This window comes from Gnatocerus cornutus, chromosome 8, assembly GCF_029298725.1.
Source record: "Gnatocerus cornutus isolate USDA-ARS CGAHR chromosome 8, icGnaCorn1.1, whole genome shotgun sequence".
Taxonomy (NCBI): Eukaryota; Metazoa; Arthropoda; class Insecta; order Coleoptera; family Tenebrionidae; genus Gnatocerus; species Gnatocerus cornutus.
This window is the reverse complement of record NC_142240.1, coordinates 1,333,763-1,360,866: the sequence shown is the minus strand read 5'-3', so window position 1 is coordinate 1,360,866 and position 27,104 is coordinate 1,333,763. Positions and strand designations below refer to the sequence as shown.

Sequence of the window (27,104 nt, the reverse complement as noted above, 5' to 3'; positions counted from 1 at the left end):
TGTTGATGACTTCTGGGACGTTGTCATAGACGATCAACGACTCTATGTACAAGTTCGAAGTCTTCGTCATCTGAAAGTTGTTTTTGTTCAAAATTTTGTATTTTAAAATATATGGGCGTAAAAAATAACTTTAAAAAACATATCCGCAAAAAATATCGTATACAGAAATCAGAAAAAATATTTGAAAAAAGCTTTTGTTTTTTATTTATTTTGTCAACGATGAGAAACTTTAAAAACTTTGTAGTCAAGGGTGACTAGGGGGTGGCTTAGTTTGGTTTCAAAAGCGGCCATGTCCATTTTCGGCAAAAATCAATATTTTCCATGTATTACAAATGTTTAATACAAAGCTACGAAATGTTCTTATTATTGAAAGAGGGCGGAGAGGAAAGTGTTGGGGACTTTGATTCTTTCCCCACATGGATCTTCTTAAATCGACGAGTGCGGGACAGTGACAAAATACATGCTCCACAGTCTCATTGTCTTCTTCACTTCCTCTGCATTGAGGGTTGCTTTTTTCACCTACCAAGTGTAGGTGCTTATTTAGACTGCAGTGTTCCGTAAGAATTCTCACTAATAAGCGGAGGTTTCTTCTAGACAACCGCAATAAGTAATTTGTGACCTTTTGAAGAGGTACTGGCGTTGTTTTGCAGAGTTTTGCCATCTATTGCTGTGGTGCTCGAGACTGCTTCGAGGTTTAGCGGTATGGTTGGTCCCGGTCTAAATGGTTTCCGGGGTCCGTCTTTCGCCAAGCCGCCAGCGATGTCATTGCCGCTGTTGTCTTTGTATCGTTTAACCCAAGCCAGAGTAATCAACTTTATTATGGACAACCTTGTGAGTTCTTCGTGGGTTTCGTATAATAACTTTGAAGTAACTCTGTCAGAAAAAGAAGGTTTTTGTTTGTGATGTTTAAATGCAACATCTCTAGGACTTTATCTAGAATGGGTATAATTTCCGCTTGGAATGTTGTGGGTCCTTCTCTAAGTGGTATTGTTTCTTTTAAGTTCACTTGTTGGCAGTACAGACCAGCTCCTGAAACTAGGTTATTTTTAGATCCATCAGTGTAAAAGACGATGTTGTACGGTGTCTCGTCCGCATTAAATGAATCTTCTAGGTGGATTTGGTAGGGTTTGTTGAAAAGGTCGGTATACGTCTGTCCTCAGGTGCCTCCAGAAAAAATATCTTTTTGATAGCCTTTCTAAGGATGTTTCCGTGTCGACTGGCCGAGCTCCCCACCTTCCACATTCTCACCGCTTTTAGTCGGAGCGCCGTTCTTGTCGTCATCTCCTGAACGTAAATGTCTAGGGGTAGTAACGAGAGGGCAGTCTCTAACGCAGCAGTGGGTGTAGTTCTCATGGCACCTGTAGCAGCAATGCAAGCTAGGCGTTGCATATAATTCAGGCGCTTCTTAGCTCTTTCTTGTTCAGTTCTGGGCCACCAAACTATTGCACCGTAAGTCTTATGATCGCAGTGTACAGTCAAAGAACCCCCCTTGGGGTTAAGCCCAAGCTGATCGACATTGTCAAAAAGCCCTATATGCTTTTTCGGTTTTTACTTTAAGATGTCTACTCCAATTCAGTTTACTATCAAGAGTGATGCCCAGATATTTAACTTCTTTTTCAAGTCGTAAGGGAGTACCGAAAATTGAAGCTAGGCCCATAGGGGCCGGCCTTCTTTTGTTGGTGAAAAGAACAAGTTGTTTTGTGAGGATTCACTGTCAGGCTGTTTTTTTCACACCAATTCTGAATTATCGAAATAACTTCCTGCATTGAGTTGCATAGGACTCCCTCAAAATTTCCAGTAATCATGATAACAATGTCGTCTTTATAACAAACGGTACAAAATCCATGGTTATTTTGAATTTCAAGTAGGCTGTTAATCACTATGTTCCATAGCAACGGCGACAAGACTCGTCCTTGCTGAGATTTTGGTACAATATAAAGCGAACCAAAACATATGTGACATTTATGACATATTATTTTGACATTTTAGTGTAAACGTTGCTCTAAATTTTGACGTTATAAATTTGAAAGCTAACTTGATAGAACAGCATTTTTTTCCTCAAACGCTAGACATCACATCTTTAATAATAAGTTAAGATAGTATCGATATAAGATTAATTATTTATATTGTAAAAAAAAATTCTGGTTAGTTCCACAAACCCTTATAAACCGCTAAAATAATACATTTTTACTAGGTGCGCGACGTCAGAACTATAGGTTTTTGCGTCAGATTCTGTAACTTTGTCAATTATAAGTAAATGGAAATTTTTAAAATATTATCTTTAATGTTAAAGACAATTTGAGAGTGATCACAGATGTTGCCGGACCCTGTCCAGATATAAATATATATAATCTACCACATATCTACAATTTTTAAGTGAAAGTTTTTGACTCACGTTTTATAAAATAGTATTTTTATGTATAAACCCAAAAAAAGCCAAATATTTATTTACCATTGTAATGAGGTGTGATAAACAGCGACCACGCTAACATCCCCCTCTATCGGTGGCAGTTCAGTTTCAATTCTGATCAGCGTCAACCTTATGACGTAATTAAGTACAATTTACAAATTCGAACCCATAATCCCACAATATTTTAAACCCATTTTATCGTCGCTGTTGTACCTAACTACTTAACGTGCTAAAAACTTTACTTACCGAACATATTTATGGCGTCTATTACTGTTTTACCTAAAACAAAAGAAGTTATTTAGATACTTCTTTTCAAAAGCTCGATCAATTAATATGAAATTTAAAAAAATGGAAGAAAATTAAAATAATTAAAAGGTTATATCGTATTTACAAAAATACAACACATTCAAATTTTTATGGTGTAAATTAGACGGAACTGTCTTTACTGGAGGGGAGGTCGTACTCCTAAAAAGGTAGCTAGAAGTTACCCTTTTGAAAAAAACCGTTAATTTTTTATACCCGTAAACCTTTTTTTTCAAAACGGATGTAAAAGATGTAAACGACAAAAAATTTAAGAGTGGCTAAGGTGAGGTTGGAAATAATGCGCCAAACTGTAGACTTTGAAAGGCTTAAAAAGCAATAAACAAAATCAAAGAGCAAAAACGATCAAAAAACAAAGCAATTGAATAAATTGTTAACAGTTCTCAGGCGTCACCGCGTTTACTTTTACGCAATCCAACAGTGTTAGTTCCAAGAAAAAGCAGAAACAAGTTTTAAATCAGTTTTACAATTACAATAGATTTTTTACTTACTGTCATTCTTTATCCTATTATTTTGTGATTTCGAAGCACACTTCTTTAAAATCTTGGCCAAGGCAAATGCATCTACAAAAAAAATAATAAAATTATGATAAACTATCTTGCATTGGGAATTGCAAGACTTCACGTAGAAAGGGTGAATTTGGGTAGTATCAATGTTTTAATAAATAGTGTGTTGGAAACTCCTAAATTTTGATTAGACAACAATTAATAAATAAATTATCTGGGTACTAAATCGTATGGAATGTGTTACCAATGTGTATTTACCTAAAACTAGAGCCAGGATGTTATCGAGACGCCTGTACTCGGCGCGCCCAACAGAGAGAGCCCTAAAAGCTCGTGATCAAAACGCGAATGTTAAACACGACGTTTCCATTGGTCGGCCCATACGGTCAAGTTTCCCGTCTGATTTACCCGATACAATATTTCGTTCATTTGAACTGTGTGAACCAAACTTTTGAAGGGACGTTTTCAATCGGTCATGCTCCAAGTGCATGCACACCCTGTGATCATTTTATCTGTTGAGCGCGTCGAGTATAAACAATGCCATTTTTAACAGTTTTTGAAGTTTTATACAGGGTGGCCCATCTAAGACTTTCGGGCTCAATATCTTTGTTATTTATGAACGGATTTTTCCAAAATTTAAAATATAATTTCTTAAATAGGCAAGGATGATGTGACATTATCAGCGTCATCCTTGTCTTAAAAATGTTAATTTTACTTGTCTTATTTTAAATTTTAATTAGTTAAAATTTATGTCATTTTATAAAACTTCAATAATTATCCGAGTGTGCCGAAACTCAAACGTCTAGCTAGTCAAGTTGCCGAGAAAAAGAGAAAAAGACCCTCAACATTTCCAAAAGATGCAAAATCATAGTCGGCTATGAAAAAAATAATTTCCCACGCCCAATTTTGGACATCCCTGGGTTCGGTCTGTCAATAATCGCTGACGTCAGTGACGTTCTTGACATTTGTAATATTTCCCATTTGAGGTTATGTTTACTTTTGAGCATGATGATGATCTTTTGAAATTGGAAACTAATCACAATGCATCAGGCAGCATCAGCAGAAATTTGGTTATCACTAGAAAAATGATTGCAGAATGGTTCGTTATGAGGTGCAACTAGAATTTCACGACTTCTTTAGAAATGTCACTGGTTTATTGGAAATGGAAATTCAGTGATACGTATGCAGTGAAGCGATTTGCCTCATTTATGATTGCATTTACGTTAAAGCAGTTATTTCACTTATGGTGGAGACAGAATTAGATGATCACAGTATTTCATCCTTTTTCAGCAAACTTCTTTACTGCGCCTATAAAATGTATGGTACTATTTAGATAGTTTTAACATTTTTCTTTCGTTTAATAATATCATTAATCCAACGTAGATTAAGCTCGAAGCTCCAATATGTGAACTGCCGTAGTCAAGAAGTCAAAATTGGTTCACAATACGTATGAAATCTAGGACGTAGTGCTGCTATCGAAAAATGCTGGTGCAGAATTGAGCTATGAGCCATTAGTGCGCACTAGCTTGTACCTACATGAGTGTTTGAATCACTTGATTCACAAGTGAATGTCGGTAAAGTTGGTATGCAAAAGTATCAAAGAGTGCTGTATCGTTGAGTGGCCCAGCACCTACAAAACCAACGACAAAGACAAGTTTACCCATGTCAAAACGGAATTTTATGGTATTTAGTGGCTATGCGACTAATAAATTCGTATGTTTCAATTATGATTTGTAGACACAAGGTCGAATCGACAAATGTAGGTACAATTCTGCACACCGCCATGGTAAGAGGTGTTATCAAGAAAGTTTCTTCAAGTTCAAATTGGCCGTACAGTACCATTAATATTCCGTTTCGAAAGATTGGCAAATGAAACTTCGAATAGGAAACCAACTAATGATACCAAGACGTATAAGTAATATGGAAATCAGATACATGTACTTACCTACAACTAAGCGGTTTTGGATTACCAAAAACGCATGATAGTGAGTTACATTTTCTAAGGTCATTCATTGCAAATTGTAGGAAAATACTGTTTACATCTGATATTTCAGATTCGTGCTTTCGAACCGAATATGGTTCATGATGTTGCGAGTTGTATTCGTTGCTTCAACAAACCTTGCGAACTACCTAACGATCTAGGACGACTATTATGATATGGAAAATGTGCTTGCACGGTATCAAGACGATTTCTCATTAAGAAAGAATAACGAGTTAAAGAAGTAGTGCAAGAAAAAATGAAACAAAATGACAATGAATATCACCTATACCTACGTTCCAATGAAAATTGCACACATGATATTTCTAACAAAATATCGTCGGTCGACTCTTTCTATGGGATAATTCTTTAAACGAACAATTAACTTCAGGCCATTGCAACATTAATTAATAACTTGGACGAGTGAAAAAAAGACGAACAAGACTGAAAGCAACCCACTGAAAATTATGCAGTACTTCAACACAGACTGTTACTTGTTGGTGTTGTTGACCACCATGAACGACTATGCCACTGGATTCTTCTAACATGGGTGGATATGTTTGACAGACAGTAACCAAGCTGCTAAAAGTGCAAAACCCTGCTTGTTGATGAATTCGATGAAGAGTTCCCGCAACATGATATGGTAAGTGTTCAGCGAAGGAAAAAGACTAGTACCATCGAAGCAATTGTTCCAGTTGAAAGCGACAAGGGACAAGCGATTTGCTCGGACCAAGGTACCGCAAATTTATTCTTCACCATCACAAAACATATCCAAAAACTTATGCTGCCCCGAATTGCTTGTGTCCATTTCGTTACAGGAAAGTTCAAGAAATGAGTCGATAGTAAAAAAGAAAAGGCCAAGTCTCGCCAACAATCAAAATGGCAGTGACCAAACGCAATATTCCAGCATTATTTGCACTTGTAAATGTTCAAAGTACAGAGACATGTTAGATTGTGTAAATATCTGATACATTTGTAAATTTTTGTACATTCGTTCATTACTATTGTAGAAAATACGATGTTACATTGCTTTAATTGTCACTGGTATAGTTTATTCACTGTTAAAACTTTGTACTTTACAATAAAATACCTTGTGACATATTATTTGTTAATCAAAGTAAAGTAGTTTCCTGAAAAAGGATGTCTTCATCATAAGTGAGATTACTGTTTTAACGTAAATGCAATCATAAATGAGTCAAATCGCTTCACTGCATACGTGTCACTGAATTTCCATTTCCAATAAACCAGTGACATTTCTAAAGAAGTCGTGAATACTAGTTGCACCTCATAGCGAACCATTCTGCAATCATTTTTCTGGTGACGACCAACTTTTTCGCTCACATTTCCTTGTATCTACGCATTTTTTGCACCAAAACGTTGCCTGATGCGTTGTGATTAGTTTCCATTTTTAAAAGATCGAGATAAATCGTTCTGCGCAAGTTTAAATCAACGATATTCATCATCATGCTCAAAAGTAAACATAACCTCAAAGGAGAAATATCACAAATGTCGAGAAAAGATGCTCGGTCTAATGCATTGTGACTAGTTACAACAGATCGTGAATGTGCAAGTTTAAATTAATCGTATTCATCATAATGCTCAAAAATAAACATAACCTCAAATGAATGTCACAAATGTCAAGAACGTCACGGATTGATCAACAAGTCAGGGATGTCCAAAATCTAAACTCGCTGTAGAAGTCGATTGTTTCATAGGCGACTATCAGTTTGTATCTTTTGGAAATGTTGAGGTTCTTTTTAGTCTTTTTCTCGGCAACTTGGCTTGCTTGACTGTTGATTTTTGGCACACACGCGTATGATTATTGATGTTTTATAAAATGACATAACTCTTAATTAGTTAAAATTTAAAATAAGACAAGTAAAATCAACATTTTTAAGACAAGGATGACGTTGGTAATGTCCCATCAATCCTTACCTATTCAAGAAATTATATTTTAAATTTTAGAAAAATCCGTTCATAAATAACAAAGATATTGAGCCCGAAAGTCTGAGATGGGCCACCCTGTATATATTATTAAACTTTTTTTATATTGTGTGATTCATTAAATTTCCATTCGCAGTTGGCTTTGAGAAAAAAATTCATGTCGTAACTAACACCATTACAGTAGTTTCGACTTAATATTTGCGAGATTTGCTAGTTATCGAACAAGAAGTCAACGCACGTCCAAAATACACGGCCTACCTAGAATGGAAATTTAATGAATCACACGATATAACGTGGTCCTCAAGTGATAATAAGCCTGGTCAATTCTAATTCAGTGCCGCAAATCAGTTACGCATTTGCAAAGTTGCCGTACTCATACTTGCAAACAAAAATAAAGCGAAAATCGGCTATTTTTTAAAACATGGAGTAAAGATGTAGTTGATTAAACGACTTGCCACATCATTATTGTAGTGCAAACAAGTAATTAAAATTTAGCTTAAAAATTCGAGTAAAATGAAGCTGCCTGATAGAAGCCGCACTATTTATGGTAACCACGATTTGCGTTAACGCAAAATTAAATTTGAATTGAGCCCTACATGCGGAATTCAATCTAAAATACATTTTTATAGTTTCCGATAAGAATTTTACATTTATCACAAAAATTCTAAACATACACTGTATTTATTTTTAATTTGCACTTTCACGGTCACAATTAGACCAAATTTTGGAACTGTAGCCAAAGTTTTAGAATTTGTTTCAATTTATAACCCCCATGCATTGTTATGTCAACAGTTAACAATGTGCCATTACTTATGATTTACCACAATTGAATTTTGAAAATAATTGCATATTTTGTTGTTCGTCCAGAACAAACCTCGTTCTATCTTAACATAATCTTTATGACCAAGAAATGAAAGGGTGTTACCAAACACAGAACGTGCTAATCGAGAAATGTTCAAATTAGTGACAAAATTTGTACAATACTGATTCACGTAATTTTACGACTCTGACGAACGAAAGATGCAACCAGTAATACGTTTTTCATAGGTCACTTGCTCCATAGACTTATCGTTTTTTACATCTTGGACATCTCTTGAAAAAGTCAGATAATTTGATGATTATTATCGACAGCTTCAATCATAACCATAACTTCGTTTTTGGAATTCATGGTCATCCGTTTTCTATTTCCTTTATGTTTTCGACAGTTTTGGCGTAGTTACTTTTCTAACCGTTTATATAATATTTCTCACTTTGGCATAACTTAATTATAGAAAACCTACAGTCACATAGCCAAACAATCATCAATTCTTCTCAGTATATCCGAATCAGCGCATCATTTTAATACCACCTCAACGATAACTACGTGGTTACGTGTACCACTCGCGTATCAAAAACAGTCTATAACCCGTAAACTCAAGTACCCATCAAAGCTATAAAAATGTTTTCTGTTTAGTTTATCTCATGAGCAAATTCAAAATTGGATATTTTTAGTCCCTTAACCTTACTTTATTTATTGATAATTTGAGAATAAAAATTAAGTTAATTAAAAACACTGTAGTTGCTTATTTATTTATCTGTTGATTATTGTGGAAAAAGTATAACAATGTAAGAAAACATAAACAACACAAAACACAAATTGATATTAGTATTATCTAAATGTTTATTTTTACTCGATTTTTTTTCAGAGACAATAACAAAAGTTGGATGGAGAAAGAAGGCGCATCCAATAGTGTCGAAACAGTTTTGAATTTATCGTTCATGAGTGAGTAAACCTTAATAAAATGTATCCGTGCTTTTTTCTTGCCATCCTATAACGCGCGACCTGTAATAATGTTGTCACTTTGAACGTTCATACGTTTAACGGATGATTGTTAAACGAAATTATAGTATATCCACAATAACGAGTCATGTCGTCAAAAATTAACACATGATAACTTAACTTCAAGTAGCTACATCTTATTAAAAAACGTACTTTTTATAAGTAGGTATATGACATTTCTTCTTGTCCAGTAGCTACTGGAAGCTTTTAAGTCCTTTTTTTAAAAGTGTCGTGGAAGTCTTTTCCCGAATCTCATATTATAAAAATTCCGTAATATGCACTCCGTCAAAACAAAAAGTCAACTGCACCTAACCATCTAGTATAATCTGAAGTTGGCAGTTTTTAGGCAGAAATGTTTGTTTGGACGCAATAATTGGTTTCCGTGAATATGCTATAGCTGTGTCTATACTAATATTCAGTGCAATTCTGATTCGAGATGGTTATGAGTTATGAATTATGATTTACAACCATATTGTTTCCAATCAATTCTATGGTTGTGGTTGATTTTTGTTATAATTTAAATTAAATATTGAAAAAAAATAACCATTTATAAGACCTTATTAGACTTTGGTACATAACACCCAGCTCCAGCAAAGTTTCGCTAAAACTTGATAAAATAGTACCAAAATGTGGCAAATCAAGTAGGTTTAGCTTTATTAGTTGTTTATTTTAAAAACTGGATGTTAATTTATTATAAGGCTCGGATAACTGCTGTCAATCAAATGAAGCTTGTACTACAATTTCATTCCGGCTTAAATTTTTTTGGAAGTTATTCAACCTCATCTTAGCAGATGCATTTACAAGATAAGTATCTTTATAGCGAATTAACTTGTAAATTTATTAATGCGTCCTTAGAAACAAACCTACGATTTCCTACTACATCCGAAGAAATCTGAAAAACTAAATTCAAATTTACGACAAAATTCCAATTTCTTAACGTATTCGGAGCCACTGATTACACCTATTTTGTCATTTGCACCCGAAAACATAGCGATAGTAATAATCTTGCATTCAATAAACTGTATCAACAAATTCATTAGTCCGTGGTAGCTTTTATGCTATTTTCTTAACATTCATGCAAAATAGCAACAATTCCAGGAAAAAGAAAACTTGTCAAAAATCTCTGAGAATTGTCAAAATCACAGTTCAAAATTCAAGGCCAAGTTAGCAAGATTGCTAAGTTCTATTTCATAACCATTTTAATTATTCAGTATACGATTTATAACATTAATTGTTAACAAGATTGTTCTGAGTTACCGTCTTAACTGTGTTGTTCAGTTGTTATTCATGTTGTTCAATAACAATGTTCATAGCAACGTCGAATCAGAATCGCAATGATTACCATCATTTATTTTTTAACTTACCTTTTTGTTTAATTTTCCACCCCGTTAGCGTGTTTATATGTATATATGCTGAAAAAAATTGAATCAATTTTAATTTAATTTTATTTCATTTTTTCTATAGCAGCTTTTAAAATGTACCCACCCTCAGGAGTGAACAAAAATGTGATTCCATAACATCAAGGGTAGTTAAAATACAATAGCTACTAGTCTCTTTTATGTAACACATCGTGAATCACCAAACAATATTGTGCGCATTAGTACATTTCTCCACTGCACAGACGCGCAACTCATCTTTGGCCTAGCAGTGGTGTGGTATCAAGTGGAGATTAAACAATTAATACAAGTTTTAGGTTTCAGTCATAATTTATCTCACATTTAAAAATGCAATCTCTAAATTTTAAGTAAAACTCTGATTATAATTTATAATTTTCATATTAATGCCATTAAAAGTTAAAACGACACATCTTTAAAATTTCTCATTGTGGACACAGATGATGGTCAAAGAAAATTTATTGGACCAATTCTTGGTGTTGTTGACAAATTAACAAAATTACAATTTATTCCCCAAACACCAAATTTGACAAAAAATGCTGACGCGCGTTTCGATAGCAATGCTATCATCATCAGATGATAACTAACTAAACTTCAGTTTAATCATCGCTCTGATGATGATAGCATTGCTATCGAAACGCGCGTCAGCATTTTTTGTCAAATTTGGTGTTTGGGGAATAAATTGTAATTTTGATAACATATGATGGTGGCTATCCCTTTTATGCGCGTGTTCGGTGATATTTAATTTTCACGTACATAACACACTTTTTAAATTTCTATCTTTGACTCAGTTTCTTTAACAATGTAATTAGGCAATAACTTATTCATTACCTTTGTAGCCTGCAGTTTCTGTTTCAAATTTATAAATTATGTTTCTCTGTAAAATCAGCTTTAGTAATAAAAAATTATTAGGCACACAAAACGATAAAAATGTTTAATTTAAATAAAGTCGGATTTAAATAATTTCGGTTTAACACAGTCTTCATTAATAATAATGATAGTTCTTATTTACCCTAACATAAAGCCATCAAATGATAAACTTTTTTACAAAACATTTTAAACATTATTGTAGGCATTTTATAACTTTGATTTAAACCCGTCCATATGAACAAATGACGATTTTAATTTGTCGAATCAAGGAATGGCTAGCCTCCTTTACCCAACATAATTAAAAATTTGACGTCTTTAGTGTCACACTTGTCATGAAGATTTGCAGTCTTGCAGGAATTCAATTAATCGTGAAACCTTCGTCGATTTTTATGGTGTTTCATCTTCTAATGTATGGACAGATCTACCCTGAGTTCAGATAAATATCAACGAACTATCAAAATGTTGCAGATTGAATCAGACTTTCATCCAAAATTCTATTGGCCTAAAAGGTAGGCGGAGTTAAACCAAAGTTATAAAATTCTGACTATAATTGTTTTCTGAAAATCTTTTATTTAACATTTCCCAAAATTCTGAATTTGATAGCGTCAAATTTTTTATCAGAAACAAGTGATTCTTTCTGCAACCAAAAACCTTACATTGATGAATAAATGGTGATGAATATAAGGCTAAAAAGTCTGTATTATGATTAATAAAAGTCACTGTATTTAATTGAGAAATGATGTCAAGGTATATTGTCTAACCTTGATGTCAAAGTGTCACTTACCAGCTCTTGCTTTTATCACTTTTTTGTCTACCCTCAAGGTTAAAGTGCAATTTAGCCTTGCATTTTGAGATTAATGTAGCACATTTTAAAAAAAGCTATCGAGAAAATAGATATTTATTATAGACACAAAACGATAAGGGTGAAGAACATTTATTACCGGCCTCAAATTGTCGATGGTTCAAACTTGATTTCAAATAAATATTAACAAAAAATAAAAATGAATCTAATCTTCAACTTATTTCAACTTACCATCTTCCATTTTCTCTTCGCTTAAATGTTTACAATCTTTTAAGATATCCTTTGCTAGTGTTTTGGCTAAAAGAAAAAATACGATTAGATAAATGTTCAATTATATGGTGTCGGTTAGCGTTACGACCATGGAGTAACGGTTAATCAAAAAAAGTAACTATTTTTGAACCTGTAATTATTTTTAATGTAAATTGTTTAAATAAATGTAAATTGTTTAAATAATAAATATAAGTGTTTAAAATCGTTCAATTAGATTCATTCTATTCAATTTTAAATTTTACGAAAATCCAAATCGGTACGTCAGAAGAACAAAGATTTCTCTTCCATTTTTACTCTTAAAATCTTCTTTAAGACAGAAAAGAATTTTCCTTTTCAAATAAAAAACTAACAATTTTAGGGTTTTTGAGGAAGTAAGTAGGGGCGAGAGGGGCATAGCGGGGAACCTGGGCATAGCGGAGCAACACTCCTGCTGCTTAAATCAAACGCCGTGAAAAAAGTCGAATAGCGTGTTTTTATTGGTTGTCAGTTGACACTTGACCACGTGTGTTTTATAAAACAAAATGTGAAAATCTATACAGGGCTAGTCATAAGAAGATTACTTCTGAAAATGATTTTTTCGCAACCCAAAATACTTATTTCTTAAGTCACTTGATACAACTTGAATCAGAAAGGAAATGCTGAATCCACGATTGCTTCGGCTTTGACAGTGTCACTTTGACAATTACGGAAAAGGAGGTTACGTGAGTGTCCATAGACAACCCTGCTCAGTTTCGATGTGGATATCTTTACGATAAAGGTCTGCAGCCGCCACAGCATTTTTGGCATTCTCTGTAGATAAGAATCATTTCAGTTTTCTCATCATCTTAACGCAACCTAACATATCATGCATGTTAAGGAGAAAAATTATTGGTCGAGCACTTACAACTTCGGTATAGGACAGTTTAATAGAGGTACTTCGAACTAATGGGGCTCTAATGGAGCGGAATTAAGAATAAAGACGAAATTTAAATAAATAATGTCAAAGTGACATTGACCACCCTAAAGCAATCGTGGATTCAGCATTTTATTTCTAATTTTGGCAGTATCGAGTAGTACAGGGCATTAGTATTTTGGGTTGCGAAAATATAATTTTCAGAAGTAATCTTCTCGTGACTAGCCCTGTATGTTTTATGAAAGAAAATGTGAAATCCAGTGTTTTTGTTAAAAAATTCGCGAAATTGGGGAGCTAGTTTTTTTCAAATCTAAGCATACAAATGTAGTGGTTAAATATGATGAACCTACTCATTTATGTGCAATATGCATTGGTGACCAAGCCATTTTAAAATGTTACTTTTTCTAAGTAGGTACAGTTAATTGCAAAATTAAAAGGAACGACTACAGAGTTGCAGATTAAATCGGGCTGCTTTCTGACAAATTTGGGAGACAATTATAATTTAATTTGTCAAAAATTGTATGAACAGTTTATTAGTTGAATAAACAAAAATGAGGGTTCATCTAAATGAACATGACAAAATAGTCGCGATAATACTGAGGGACGAAGGCTGGTCTATTCAGCAAATCGCCAATCGGTTAAATTCGTCAAAGACAGCGATATTTAACTTGATCACTAAATGGAGACCAAAAGGCAGCCTTTCAAGAAGACGAGGACAAGGAAGACATAGAGCATCAAGTGCTGAGAACGACGAAAATTTCATCAATTATGTTGAAAATAACCCATTTACCACTGTAGCGCGATCATTGCAGGAAACAAGTTTTCCATGCTCTGTATGGACTGCGCATCGTCGATTGAAGGAACAGGGCATTGAGAACCACCCCGCTGCGACGAAATGCGAACTTACTGAAGAACATAAGCAGCAAAGAACACGATTCACAAACGACTATCTTCATGTTGGTCAGAATTTTTGGCAAAATGTCTATTTTTCAGACGAAAAATATTTTCATTTTTTTTCTAATGGGAAATTGAGAGTGTACAGGCCTCGACATACAAGATTTGAAGAGAGGTATGTAAAGCCCTCACGTCGTAGTGGACGATTATCAGTCCATGTTTGGGCCTGGATATATGCTGGCGATCAGGGAGTGTGCTGGAAAATGGATAGACGATTCAACGCACAACATTACCGCACCATTTTAGAAAATGTTAAATCCTTCTGCCACTTACTCATTGGGTGACGATTTTATATTTCAGCATGATAATAGTAGCATGCATGCTTCAAGATTAGTAAGACAGTTTTTTATCGACAACGAAATGTTAGTTTTAAAATGGCCTGCACGTAGTGCTGACTTAAATCCAATAGAAAATATTTGGGGAATCATCGCAAAAAATCTGTATAAGATTAATGTGTGTAAGACCTCAAAACGAAGATGACCTGTAGAACGCAATCAAAAACGTATGGCAAAATATTGATCAATCGTCTGTTTGAGAAACCGTTCTTTCCATGTCAAGAAGACTGTAATTAGTGCTAGAAAAGAATGGGGCGGCAATTAAATATTAATTAAGGTTTTTTTATCGACAACCTGGTTCCACCTGTTTTCTTAATAAATGTTATGGTCAATTACAAATGTTATTTTTGCCAAACTTTCTATTAATGTCTCAGTCCACCAAGATACATATTTACATGAACTTTTGGTTTTACGAGACAAAACTCTCAAAAACCTGAACAAATTTTATTATGTCCACAATGTAATTTGGTAATTTCACTGACGTTTTTCTTTCGCAGGATTAAAATTTTATAGGAAAAACTCATCGTGAATCAAACTCTTTAAAAGACATAGTTTGCGTCATATTTGACTTGGCCTAGAAGCCCCTACATAACTTACCACAGATGTAATAATTACTCCTTAAATCGCCAAATAAATGTTGGTAAAAACGGTCGGAATATCTAAAATATCAACATATTTTAGATATTCCGACCGTTTTTACCAACATTTATTTGGCGATTTAAGGAGTAATTATGACCAATTGATCTTTAACTTAAAAAACAAAAATTGTAAATAAAACACTTGTGTTTTTCCGAATTTTACTGTGATTTGACCGTTTTGGATTCGTTTAATTGCTCGTAAGTTTAGTAACAAAGCAAGTGGAACTAATGAATATCTTTGAATAAAGACGAAATGACGACGTTATCTACATCTTAAATTTCGATTATTCTTTTTGTTTTATGTGCAACGGTCAGCAATTATTGACATCTCAACGTAAGGGTTTTAATTTAAAAATCTAAATGAGCGAAGTCATAATATAAACATTACTTGACTTGCGAGAAATCTCGCCTGAGTTTCTGTGCTGTTCCTAACGTAACTACCGCTGTAAGTTGACTCTCAGGAACTCGCGAAAGTTCTCGCGCGAGCGATTTTCTCTCCAGTGTATACAAGCATTTTTGATCTTGCTCAAGTTCTTTCAAATAAGGGGTCTATGAGAAACTGCAAAAGCCAGAACTCACCAGATTCTCGCTAGAGAAACTCGCATTATTTATTGCAAACAATGTAAGCACATAAGCAAGAACTTGCGCTAAAAGTGTCGCAAGATTCTCTCCAATCTATTCCAGGCTTTAAAGTGTTAAAAACTGACTCGATTAAATTAAACTACAACTCGTTTGCTGTTACATTGGGGGTTTCATTACACCCAACCTACAGTCACAAGATTAAGACAGGAAGCTCTTCATGTAACGAGCAACATTGACCATTAGTCTCTAAATTTGTGCAAAATCAAAAATATTTTCTGGTTTCTGTCAGGTTGACGTGTTTGTCAATATTTCAGATATAAATAGCAAACACAACAAAAGTAAAAATGTAACTAGGTGATAACAGTCCGTGTTGAAGTTTGGACCACAGATTCAGTTGAAATATGGTGTAAGAGTCGTTCCTTTAATTTTGCAATTAACTGTACAAAGTTATTCAAAAATTGGATTACCTCATAGGGTACCCCACTTTACTCCTGTATACGGGGTAAAGCGGGGCAAATCTCATTTTTCATAATAATGCTGACATGTTGTAAGTTTATTATTGTAATAAAAAAAGTACATCAAAAATCATCCGCAATACATTAGTCAATGACATTTAGTAAAAAAAATTGTTAATTCCTATTATTTTAGGATGCGTGACTAATTGATTGTTAAGTTCCCCACTATGCCCCCCTCTCTCCTACCACATCATGTTATACATATTAGCATACAGAACCAACTCTTGGCAAGTCTACATTTCGAAGTGATTTTTTTACTCAAGAGTTTCAAACTTGTTCAAATTGATGTTACACAAAAGTATATTGTATGAGGATACTACAAAACAAAATTGGTGTATTGAAACATCCCATAAGATGGTATACAATAAATCAGTTTCTTAAGGTCAACTATCTCATAGATGTTGCTGAAAATTTAGTTATACAGGGGGACAGGAATACAGAAAATACAAATCGTCTTACACTAATATTAAAGATTCACGTTCGGTAGAAGAAACTAAATTTAGTAACTTTTATTTTTGAGCTGTGTAACTAAGGTTATAATTTTTCTAGTGTAATATCTTGTAAAACAGATGTCATCCAAATGACAGTTTTTGGTTTGTCATTAAAGGTAATATTTGTTTTCCAAACGAAAAAGAAGAAAATCATCAGATTCAAAACTAGTTCATCGATATCATCTTCTGAATCTGACTTTGTTAGTGTTACAATGACTGGTGGAATTTTTCGCAGTGTGAAACAAAGTTTTTTCAGTTGTTTGGTGCGCTTTGCGACATTGATTTTAACCATAAATTTCTGACTTTGTTCTTTCCGATCCTGTTTTCTTCTTTTTGAAACTGCTTGTCTAATCATACTTGATTCCATCTCGTTGTATTGTCAAATTTGAATGACAAATTTATTTGATCGACAATAATGCCAATGTTTAATTCCTAGTTATTTTAGAAATTCAACGTAGCGACACAAAAGTATCTATTAATTTCTGCTACCGAACGTGAATCGCTAATAGTACACGAGCTAGGATCAAAAAGCGATAACCAATCCCGGAAGCGTATGCGTTGGTAAAATGAAGATCATTCTAAAATGCTACGCAAGAGGACGCATTATTATTGGTTTTAAAAAATAATTTGGCCACTCTGCCAAATGGGTGACAGTACTGAAACTTAAAATGTCAAATGTTTAGACAATTATTTAGGTTTTTCAAAATTGATAAATCATCTCATCGGCATTTAGTGGAGGTGTTTTTTCTTCAATAAATCAGTTATTAATCTAGGTAGCGTCAAGAAAACAACAAAAGGATAAATTATTCTAAGACCAGATTGGTAACAAATTCAAATTGAAGAAGATGAAGTTTATGCGCGATTAAAGATTCGCCGTACAAATGGTTCTGTAGGTTGGACGTCATCGTCAGCCAGAATATGTTTACAACGAAAGTGTAATTTTTGTCGACTTTTGCTGTTGGTGAGCGCCCCAAATAAAAAGACAATTGCAGGTACGACGTGTGATAATGAAGAAAATTACCGCGATCGCGTTCAAATAATTAATTCTACGGAACGAATTAATAATTAACTAGGTGGCCCTCGGAATTCTGTAGATTTCGCTTCTTTCGTGAACCTCGTTTTTCCGTGGCGTTGGATTATAATTTGGGATTGCTTATTTATTAGATCTACAGAATTCCGAGGACCACCTAGTAAATAATATTTAGTCATTTAACATTTAGAAAAGGAAATTTTAAGATAACATCATATTTTGTGTTTTTCGATTCTTGAAGCATTGATAGAAATAATTACGCATGGCAAAATGTAAATTTTCCGGATAATGTTTAAATGGAAAAAAGAATAAAAAGTTTAACAAAAAATAAATTAAAGAACCAACGGGCTTTGCTATTACAAATTTAACAATACCTCGCAGAAAATTCATAACTCTGTCTGCGCCTTTCGCGGTTTCTAAGTTCATTGCGAATTCTATTACAATGAAAGAAGAAAAAATATAAAACACCCGGTGTAGCCTCTCATTTGGACATCACGTCATATCAAGAAAAAACGATATAACAAAATTTCGCAAATTTATATAAATTGGTGCGTTTCTAGGAATAATTTCGTTAATTCGCAAATAAACATTGCACTTCAGTATTCTTGATAATTAGAATTTTTATACATACAGGATGTTTGGGATTTTCGCTGCCAAATTTAACAGGCATACCGAAAAATGGCCGAGTCAAAAAACTTTATAACATTTTAAGATTTGAACAATAATTTATAAATGAGCTACAATAATCTAAATTTTGGGGCCCATTGTTTGAGATCGACTTGCTTGTTTAAGTTTATTCATTTATAAATTGGTATTTACCAGGTGTTAATGCTTCTCAAAAATGACATACATCTGAGTTCACCTGATTTCCTCATTGATTGTCTAGTGATTTTGTCAAAGTTTCCCTGATTTCCTTGTGATTTCGTTTAACTTCAGCTGATTTTATTTTGATGTCGTCTTACTTCTGATTTTTAAGTAATATTCTCTAATTTTTTATTGATTGCCCCAGATATCTTAATAATTTTCCCTTATTGATATTATATTGATTGACTTAGCCGAGAGTCGTACCGCATCACATTCCCAAAGGAAAATCGTATGTTGGGTAATTAGGAGGTGATTATTACTGATTTAAAACCCCATTTTATGGCTTAGAGGACACTAACTCAGAAATCGCCTGTATTCATAGAAACTTAACAATTTATATAAATTCGCGAGATTTTGTTGTTCTTCAGTTTACTCTCAGTACTTTTGAACTTTTCCAGTGGCGCACAAATAAGAAATTGAAAAACAGTACTTTGACTAACAATCCATGGTCTTCTCGCAAGCACTGAGGAAATCGAAACGACATCTTTGAATCAGAGTGGTCAGTGAGAGGAGTTCCAAAAAGTGCAACACTTGACAGAGTTCAATTGTATCGTTAATATCAAGATCAAATTATTAATTAGTTTCTATTGGACTACTATCAGTGATATTGAAACTATACAGCGTGTCCCAGAACTCATGACCTAGAGAAAAAAGGCTTATGGAAGCAACAATTCCGAACCAAAATTTTGAAATAAAATTTTTTTGCTCAAAAAATAATCGAGTTAAGATGAAAAAACGGTAGCCAATCCCGAAGCAAAACAGTATTTGGAAATCGGTATCTATGGACACATACTATCACTCATTGGTCAGAGAAACATTACACTCTCGTTGCCTTGGATATTTACTCCATCTCTAGAATACGCTTCCGAGATTGGTAGTAATATTTTTTATCCTATACGAATACTGTTAAACTTAATTAATTTTTTTTTTTTTTTTTACCATCTGTATTGCTGTCGGCACTCTCCGTTGCTCTATGGGTCATGAATTCTGGTACACCTTTCCGCGCTCTGTTTCATGAACTCATGCATAAACACAGCAGATTCTTTAGTTCATTGTCGTCTTTCGTTCGGAAATGTTATTGATTTTTATTATAAATTAAAGCTAGTTTTTTATTGTCAAAATGGCTGATCTGCATTTAATTTACAGGGAAGTGCGTGGAATAAGTCGTCTTGCTGTTCATGTTTACAGGAATCGGTTCTGTAATCGGCGAGTTTCCTCTCGAGGATTATTTGTGGCATTGCATCTAAAACTTCGGGGCACAGAATCCTTGAATCATTTTGCGACAGCTCACGAGAAAGTTCCATGTTTGGACAATTTAGTGCACAGTACAAGAACAATTGTTATATCCGTACCACTGAAAATTTTAGTGAGTAAACAACCGATTAAACAGTCTCGGAAAACTAAATTGCTACAAAGTAACGCAATAACATAGAAAGTATGGTGGAAAATGCTTTCTTTCTATGCCCCTTACGATTTAACCGCCGCTAGTTGGCACTGAAGTCAAATGTGAAACTTTCCCCGAAATCATTAACAGTTTTTGATCAAAATTTAAAAATAGACTTTCGGCTTAAATTTGGCAGCAACAGTTCCAAACCTCCTGTACGCAGAACATACATAAAATGCGAAAAAAAAAAAATCAGAATTGTACTCACCAGTTGATCCTCTTAGTCTACCAGCATTTAGAAATATATGGGGAGCTTACCAAAAAAAAAAACAACAGATTAATGAAATACATACAGGAATTGTATAAAAGAATACAGGATTCGGCAACACTTGTGCCCACCCCCAAAATCGTCTTTAATTTTAAAGATAAAATTTTGAAACTTTGCATACGCTCAATAGTTGACAAAGCTCTAGAAGCTGACATAAAAAATTGTTTTTATATCACGGTTTGTTTGACGTCACGACGCCTAAAAATTATAATTTGTAGCGATTTTTAAGTTTTTGCGGTAATATTCGCAAATTCAAATTATTAATTAGTTTCTATAATAATGGCCTAACAGCCTACTATCAATAATATTGAAACTATACAGTGTGTCCCAGAACTCATTACCCAGAGAAAAAAGACTTATGGAGGCAACAATTTTGAATGAAAATTTTGAAACAAATTTTTTTTCTCAAAAAATAATCGAGTTAAGACGAAAAAACGGTAGCCAATTCCCAAGCAAAACAGAATTTGAATATCGGTATCTATGGACACATACAATCACTCATTGGTCAGAGGAACATTACATTCTCTTTGCCTTGAATATTTTACTCTATCTCTAGAATACGCTTCCGGGATCGGTTGAAATTTTTTTATCCTTTACGAATACTGTTAAACTTAATTAATTTTTGTTTTGAAATTTACCATCTGTATGCGGTCGGCACCCTCCCTTGCTCTATGGGCCAGGAATTCTGAGACACCTGTATACAGGGTGTTTGGGGTTATCGCTGTTATACTTAAAACGTAGAAAGATGTTGATAAACTGAGTAAAAAATCTTTATATCATTTTTGGTTTTGGGCAATAATAAATGAGCTACAATTATTTGAATTTTGGGCCTCACTGTTTGGGAACGACCCCTTTCTTTACGTTTACATTTATAAATTGGTATTGATAATAAAATTTTAGCGCTGATTTAAAAAAAAATGGTTTATTTCTTTTCGGTTTCCGCGCTCTGTTTCATGAACTCATGCATAAACACAGCAGATTCTTTAGTTCATTGTCGTCTTTCGTTCGGAAATGTTATTGATTTTTATTATAAATTAAAGCGAGTTTTTTATTGCCAAAATGCCTAATCTGCATTTAATTTACGTGGAAGTGCGTGAAATAAGTCGTCTTGCTGTTCAAGTGTACAGGAATCGGTTCTGTAATCGGCGAGTTTCCTCTCGAGGATTATTTGTGCCATTGCATCAAAAACTTCGGGGCACAGAATCATAGAATCATTTTGCAACAGCTCACAAGAACATTCCATGCTTGGACAATTTAGTGCACAGTACAGGAACAATAGGGAGAATGCACATTTTTGAATTTTGACGAAAATCGATAGTTTTCATGTTGTATAATGTGATGTCGCTAGTAGAAAAATTGCAAAAAAATTGTTTATAATTTATAACATCTCAGCTTCGATCTTAGCGGAGCCGTGCGTTTGTATTACTCTAATTCGATTGCCGTCTTTATAATTGAAAATGGGGTCAAAACAGTGGTGTTTTGTGCCAGGATGCAAAAGTGCTAGTATTAATGCACCCGAAAAAATATTTATAACAGTTCCTTAAGACAATAAAAAGAAAAAAAAATGCTTTTTGGCCGCGAGATGTTCGATGTCTGATGTTTCTATAAAGTGTAATATTTTAAATTGATTGTAATTAATTATGTTATTACCCATGATACATGCAGGCATTACATTTTTTGATTGACTTTAACTCTAGTCCACATGCTACATACACTGACTTTATTTATTAAAGTACTTTATACAAACTTAAAAACAATGGATTCTTTGCTTAAACTGAAGATTTTTGTTATATCCGAAACAACTGCCAATTGTACATTTTCTCAAAGACTTGAAGCGTTGGGGATTTAATAAAAAAATCCTTTGGCCTAACGAAAAAAACTATTCGAAGAAATTTACCAATTTAGTTGCGACTTTTATTCTATAGAGTAGTCTATCTAGTATGTCCCCGGATTGAATTTGCAAAAGGGAAAAAAACTTTATTTTTAATTTTACGCATAAATCACGGAATAATAGTTTTTGCTTAAATTAAAACTTATCAGAATGTGTTTCTAAAATCGTAAAAAACAAACTAACAAAGAACTTTTTTATTTTTTATTCTGCAACAAATGCCAAAAGATTAAAATTTATTCCTTAATTTAAACCAATATTTGATTAACCCACACCTGTTTCAGCACATAGTTCAATAATTCTAACTCGTAATTCGACTGCTTCGAATTTTATCGAATGCAACTGCAATTATTATCCGAGTTTTTAATACTTACTCATTATTAAGTAAATTTTCCTTTAATCTTTAAAGCACTATTTGATGTTTTGAATTCCCAGCCTACTGTTATGTACTTACGATTAGAAAATTCAATAAATTAAAATATGAAAAAATTGATTTTAAGAGTACAAACTAATAATTTTGAAATTTTAATTTCAGATTTATCTGTTTTGAATTAAGCAAAAATGTTATTCCATTGTCATTTTTTTGTAAAATGTAAAATAACTTTTTTTTTTCTCTCTTGTGAACTCAAACCGGGGACATACTGTATAGTGGATTGTATAGAAATTAAAAATTAAAAAAACAACAAAAGATTTGGATCAGTTATTGTTATTAATTTGGTCTGATTATAAAAAATCCAATACAGTAAACCACCTATTTAATTTCTACCAAATTATTGAATTATAAATTTTCTTGCGAATACGGAGAGCGTATTCTTCATACGAATTATTTCCGAATATAGAAAATAATAGATGGTTATTATATCGTAGGTACCAAGATACATATAAGACTGGTACGTCAACTCCCTACTGTAAAAATGTGTCGTATTTTTGGGTCCACATAAAACCTCACATAGATGGCAACACTCTAGCGAAGGACTGTCAGGTAATTGTCAATTTGTGATTTTGAGGTTAAGAAAATTTTCTACTAATCTTCATGTTGATTAAGGAGTAATTTTTCAAATAAATATGTAGGTGTATATTACCGAAGGAACTCTAAAAATTGAAACATCACTGTTTAAAAGTTTAATGTGTCCACAAATCACGCACTTCTTCATTTTTAACCTTTACACTGCTCGGCCCGGAAAAATCCACAAAATAATATTTCGCTCAAACTGCTCCGAACGGATATATTCGCATTGATTGCAATGGTCAACTGCTCAAAACAAACACAGTCACAATAGCTTTAATTTTTTTAAATACATTTTTTTTACCGTTCCCTGCTCAGAAAGTATATATCCCTCTGCGACTAAAATTCATTTGAAATCTATTCCATGCATTTTTTTATCCACGCAGTTTAAAATTAGGTCCGAACTAAGGGTCAGATAATATCACCATAATAATCAGCTCTCATCTCAATGTTACCTTGTTTAATATATTGACGTTGTGGAAAATTAAAATTTCTATGAACATTTGTAAAACTAGTTAATCGGCCCAGTGCTCAAGACGTTAATATACACCAAGGCAAAACAGCGATCAACTGCTCGGAACGTATATTAACGCAGGAGCTGACAATCCGCGCAGAGTTACAAAATTTTCCAAAAAACATTGCGCAGTGGAAAGGTTAATGGTTATTGTTTAATGTTTAAACACAAAATCACCGTACAGAGAACTCAAAAACTGTGTCCTTTATTAGTAACGGTTAGGTTACGGGGTGAGGTAACGGCTTTCAGTTTAAAATTGACAGTTAATTGACAATTGTCAGTACGATGACAGTCCTACACTATCCTAGCGGCACCTAGCGAGTGTTTGACGTGGGCCCAAAATTACGACACAAAATGGCTACCGAGTTGGCGTACCAGTCTTCTATCTATCTTGGTAGGTACATAAATAAAATTCAATCAAATCAGAATAGATCAAAATGTAAAAACCAAATTTTTTCTACAAAGGTGTCATGAGAGAGAAAGAAATAATAAATCTGACTGTGTATTCGTAGAAATTATCGTTAAATGCGGTAAATGCGATCGCTGACCGAGAATGATGCAAAGCAAAAATGTGAATAAACGTGTGAAAGTATACCGGTTGAATAAAAAACATCAACATAATAATTATAATTGTATTTCTCTTGGATAATAAAAATCCAACCATTCATTGTAAACTGACATATCAAGTCAAAGAAAGATGTAGTTACCGCGACACTTTCACCGCAATGTTAGGATTTCTTGATAAAAAATCCCATATCATTCGCACATCTACGTGTCCAAATTTTATGTGTCAGCTTTTTTTAATCCCGTTTCCATTGTGTATAAATTCTTCTGCAAAAACAACCATAAAAAAAAAAGTGCGATTTGAATTTTTCAAGCGCCTTATGCGCTTATGTAATTCAATCGGGCATTTTGTCTTAGTCTTACATGACTGACCGGGCGGGATCCGAAGATCCCTGACTGAGAGGAGGAATACTAGCGCAGCATTCGCCTAATCTCTAGAGGGAAACCTCTCAAAAACCTCTAGAACGCTAGGCGGCCGCCGGGGATTGTACCCGGGACCTCCCGAATGCGAGTCTGGGCCGCCCAACCCAGAACCAATTCACTCGGTCGGTTTTGCCAAAATTGGCTAAAAAAATTTAAATATTCAGGCGGGAGCTAAAACACTTTTTCATTGGTCATTGACGTCACATCTCAGCTGCACGCTCCGCCTTCTGATAGAATTCTGTATACAGAACATTTGTTTAACACCAATTTATGGTTGTTTTTGGTGTTAAACAAATGTTCTGTATACGGAATTCTATCAGAAGACGGAGCGTGCAGCTGAGATGTGACGTCAATGACCAATGAAAAAGTGTTTTAGCTCCCGCATGAATATTTAAATTTTTTTAGCCAATTTTGGCAAAACCGACCGAGTGAATTGGTTCTGGGTTGGGGGGCCCAGACTCGCATTCGGGAGGTCCCGGGTACAATCCCCGGCGGCCGCCTAGCTTTCTAGAGGTTTTTGAGAGGTTTCCCTCTAGAGATTAGGTGAATGCTGCGCTAGTTTTCCTCCTCTCAGTCAGGGATCTTCGTGTCCCACCCGGTCAAGTCACAGGTAAGACCACACAAAATGCCCGATAAGTTATATGGACGCAAGCCGCCCGAAAAACTTAATCAAACTTTTTTTTTTTGGCAAAACCGTCATGTATTTTTCAAAAATTCACTGCGTTATTTGAACAATATTCTACAAAATTTGGTACAAAAACATATAGGTTACATTTTTTGCATTCTCCTTCTTATTATATCCGTACCACTGAAAATTTTGGTGAGTAAACAACCGATTAAACAGTCTCGGAAAACTAAATTGCTACAAAATAACGCATTAACATAGAAAATATGGTGGAAAATGCTTTCTTTTTATGCCACTTACAATTTAACCGCCGCTAGTTGGCGCTGAAGTCAAATATGCAACCTCCCTGTAGATATTAGACCCCGAAATCATTAACAGTTTTTGATCAAAATTTAAAGATAGACTCTCGGCTTAAATTTGGCAGCGACATACCCAAACACCCTGTACGTAGAACATACATAAAATGCGATAAAAAAAAATTCAGAATTGTACTCACCAACTGGTCTTTTTCGAACAGCTGCATTCACGAATTTATGGTGAGCTTAGCAAGAAAAAAACAACAGATTAATGAAATACATACAGGATTTGTATAAAAGAATACAGGATTCGGCAACACTTGTGTCCACCCCCAAAATCGTCTTTAATTTTAAAGATAAAGTTTTGAAACTTTGCATAACGCCCATAGTTGACAAAGTTCTAGAAGCTGACACAAAAAATTGTTTTTATATCACGGTTTGTTTGGCGTCACGACACAGAAAAATTATAATTTTTAGCGATTTTTTAGTTTTTGCGGTGATATTCGCGAATTCAAATTTTTTCAACATAACTGTGATTGAAATATTTGAATTTTTATTTTAAATCTAATGCAAATTGTGTTTAAAATTTTCAGAAAAAACGCTGTTTTTTCAAGTTTATTTTCAACATTATGACGGTGTTTTTTCTCAGAGGTAGTGAGTACTAAACTTGGGGTTAAGTTCAATACTGATTTATTACAAAAACTATTTACAATATATACCTCTTAAGTTTAACTTTACATGTCAGTGGTTCTAAACTTACTTGTTGTTACAATGTACAACATAACTGACTTCATCCCTTGTTGACATTACTGTTGTTTCGTCGTCGCTGACTAGATAACCTACTTATGTCACACTTGACCCAGTTGTGTCACTCTTGCTGATGATGCGTTTTATGCAATTGTTGTTGTTTTGTTCATTGTCGCAATAGTCCCAAAATTCCCTGTTTAATGGTGATTAAAATAACAACTGAGATATTTTTAACACATTTATATTGAAAAAAAAAATAAATAAATTAGGGGTTGATTTCACAAACCCTCGCAATTGGCTAAAAAATACATTTTTAAAGCGTCGCGACGCCAAAACTATCGATGGTAAAAAATAAATTTTTGCGTCGGCTTCTAGAACTTTGTCAACTATTGAGCGCATGCAAATTTTCAAAATTTTATCTTTAAAATTAAAGACGATTTTGGAGACGGACACAAGAGTTGCCGGTGCCTGTATAACATCCAGTGTGCTATGGAATTCAAAAGACATGGACCCACGATTTCCCACTTTTAATAACCGTTCTAGAACTCACGCCTTACAGAAAACCATTGGTATTATAATGGTTATATCATAATGTCTAATGTAGCTAATTACAAATTATGTATTTTTTTACATACCAACATTTCAAGGGATACTATTGTGCATTAAAATTCAATTTTTAAAATAAGTATTATTAATTACTACAAATTTTATAGAGTT

At 33.9% G+C, this 27,104-nt stretch overlaps 1 protein-coding gene across 1 annotated transcript; it reads left to right on the top strand.

The window, feature by feature from the left end:
- Window positions 1-5,749: 5,749 nt before the first annotated feature.
- LOC148169335 (uncharacterized) lies at window positions 5,750-6,774 on the top strand. Its single transcript, XM_088044151.1, has 5 exons — window positions 5,750-5,855; window positions 5,908-6,168; window positions 6,223-6,261; window positions 6,339-6,367; window positions 6,759-6,774. The coding sequence occupies exons 1-5, from the start codon at window positions 5,853-5,855 to the stop codon at window positions 6,772-6,774; spliced, it is 348 nt and encodes a 115-aa protein (XP_087900277.1). The 5' UTR covers window positions 5,750-5,852.
- Window positions 6,775-27,104: the final 20,330 nt, after the last annotated feature.

What these genes read in the sequence shown, in the direction of transcription:
- LOC148169335 (XM_088044151.1), top strand. An exon ending in ACAGAGACATGTTAGATTGT is followed by an intron (nt 6,169 to 6,222) that starts GTAAATATCTGA and finishes TTACTATTGTAG; the next exon opens with AAAATACGATGTTACATTGC. An exon ending in CTTTAATTGTCACTGGTATA is followed by an intron (nt 6,262 to 6,338) that starts GTTTATTCACTG and finishes AAAGTAAAGTAG; the next exon opens with TTTCCTGAAAAAGGATGTCT.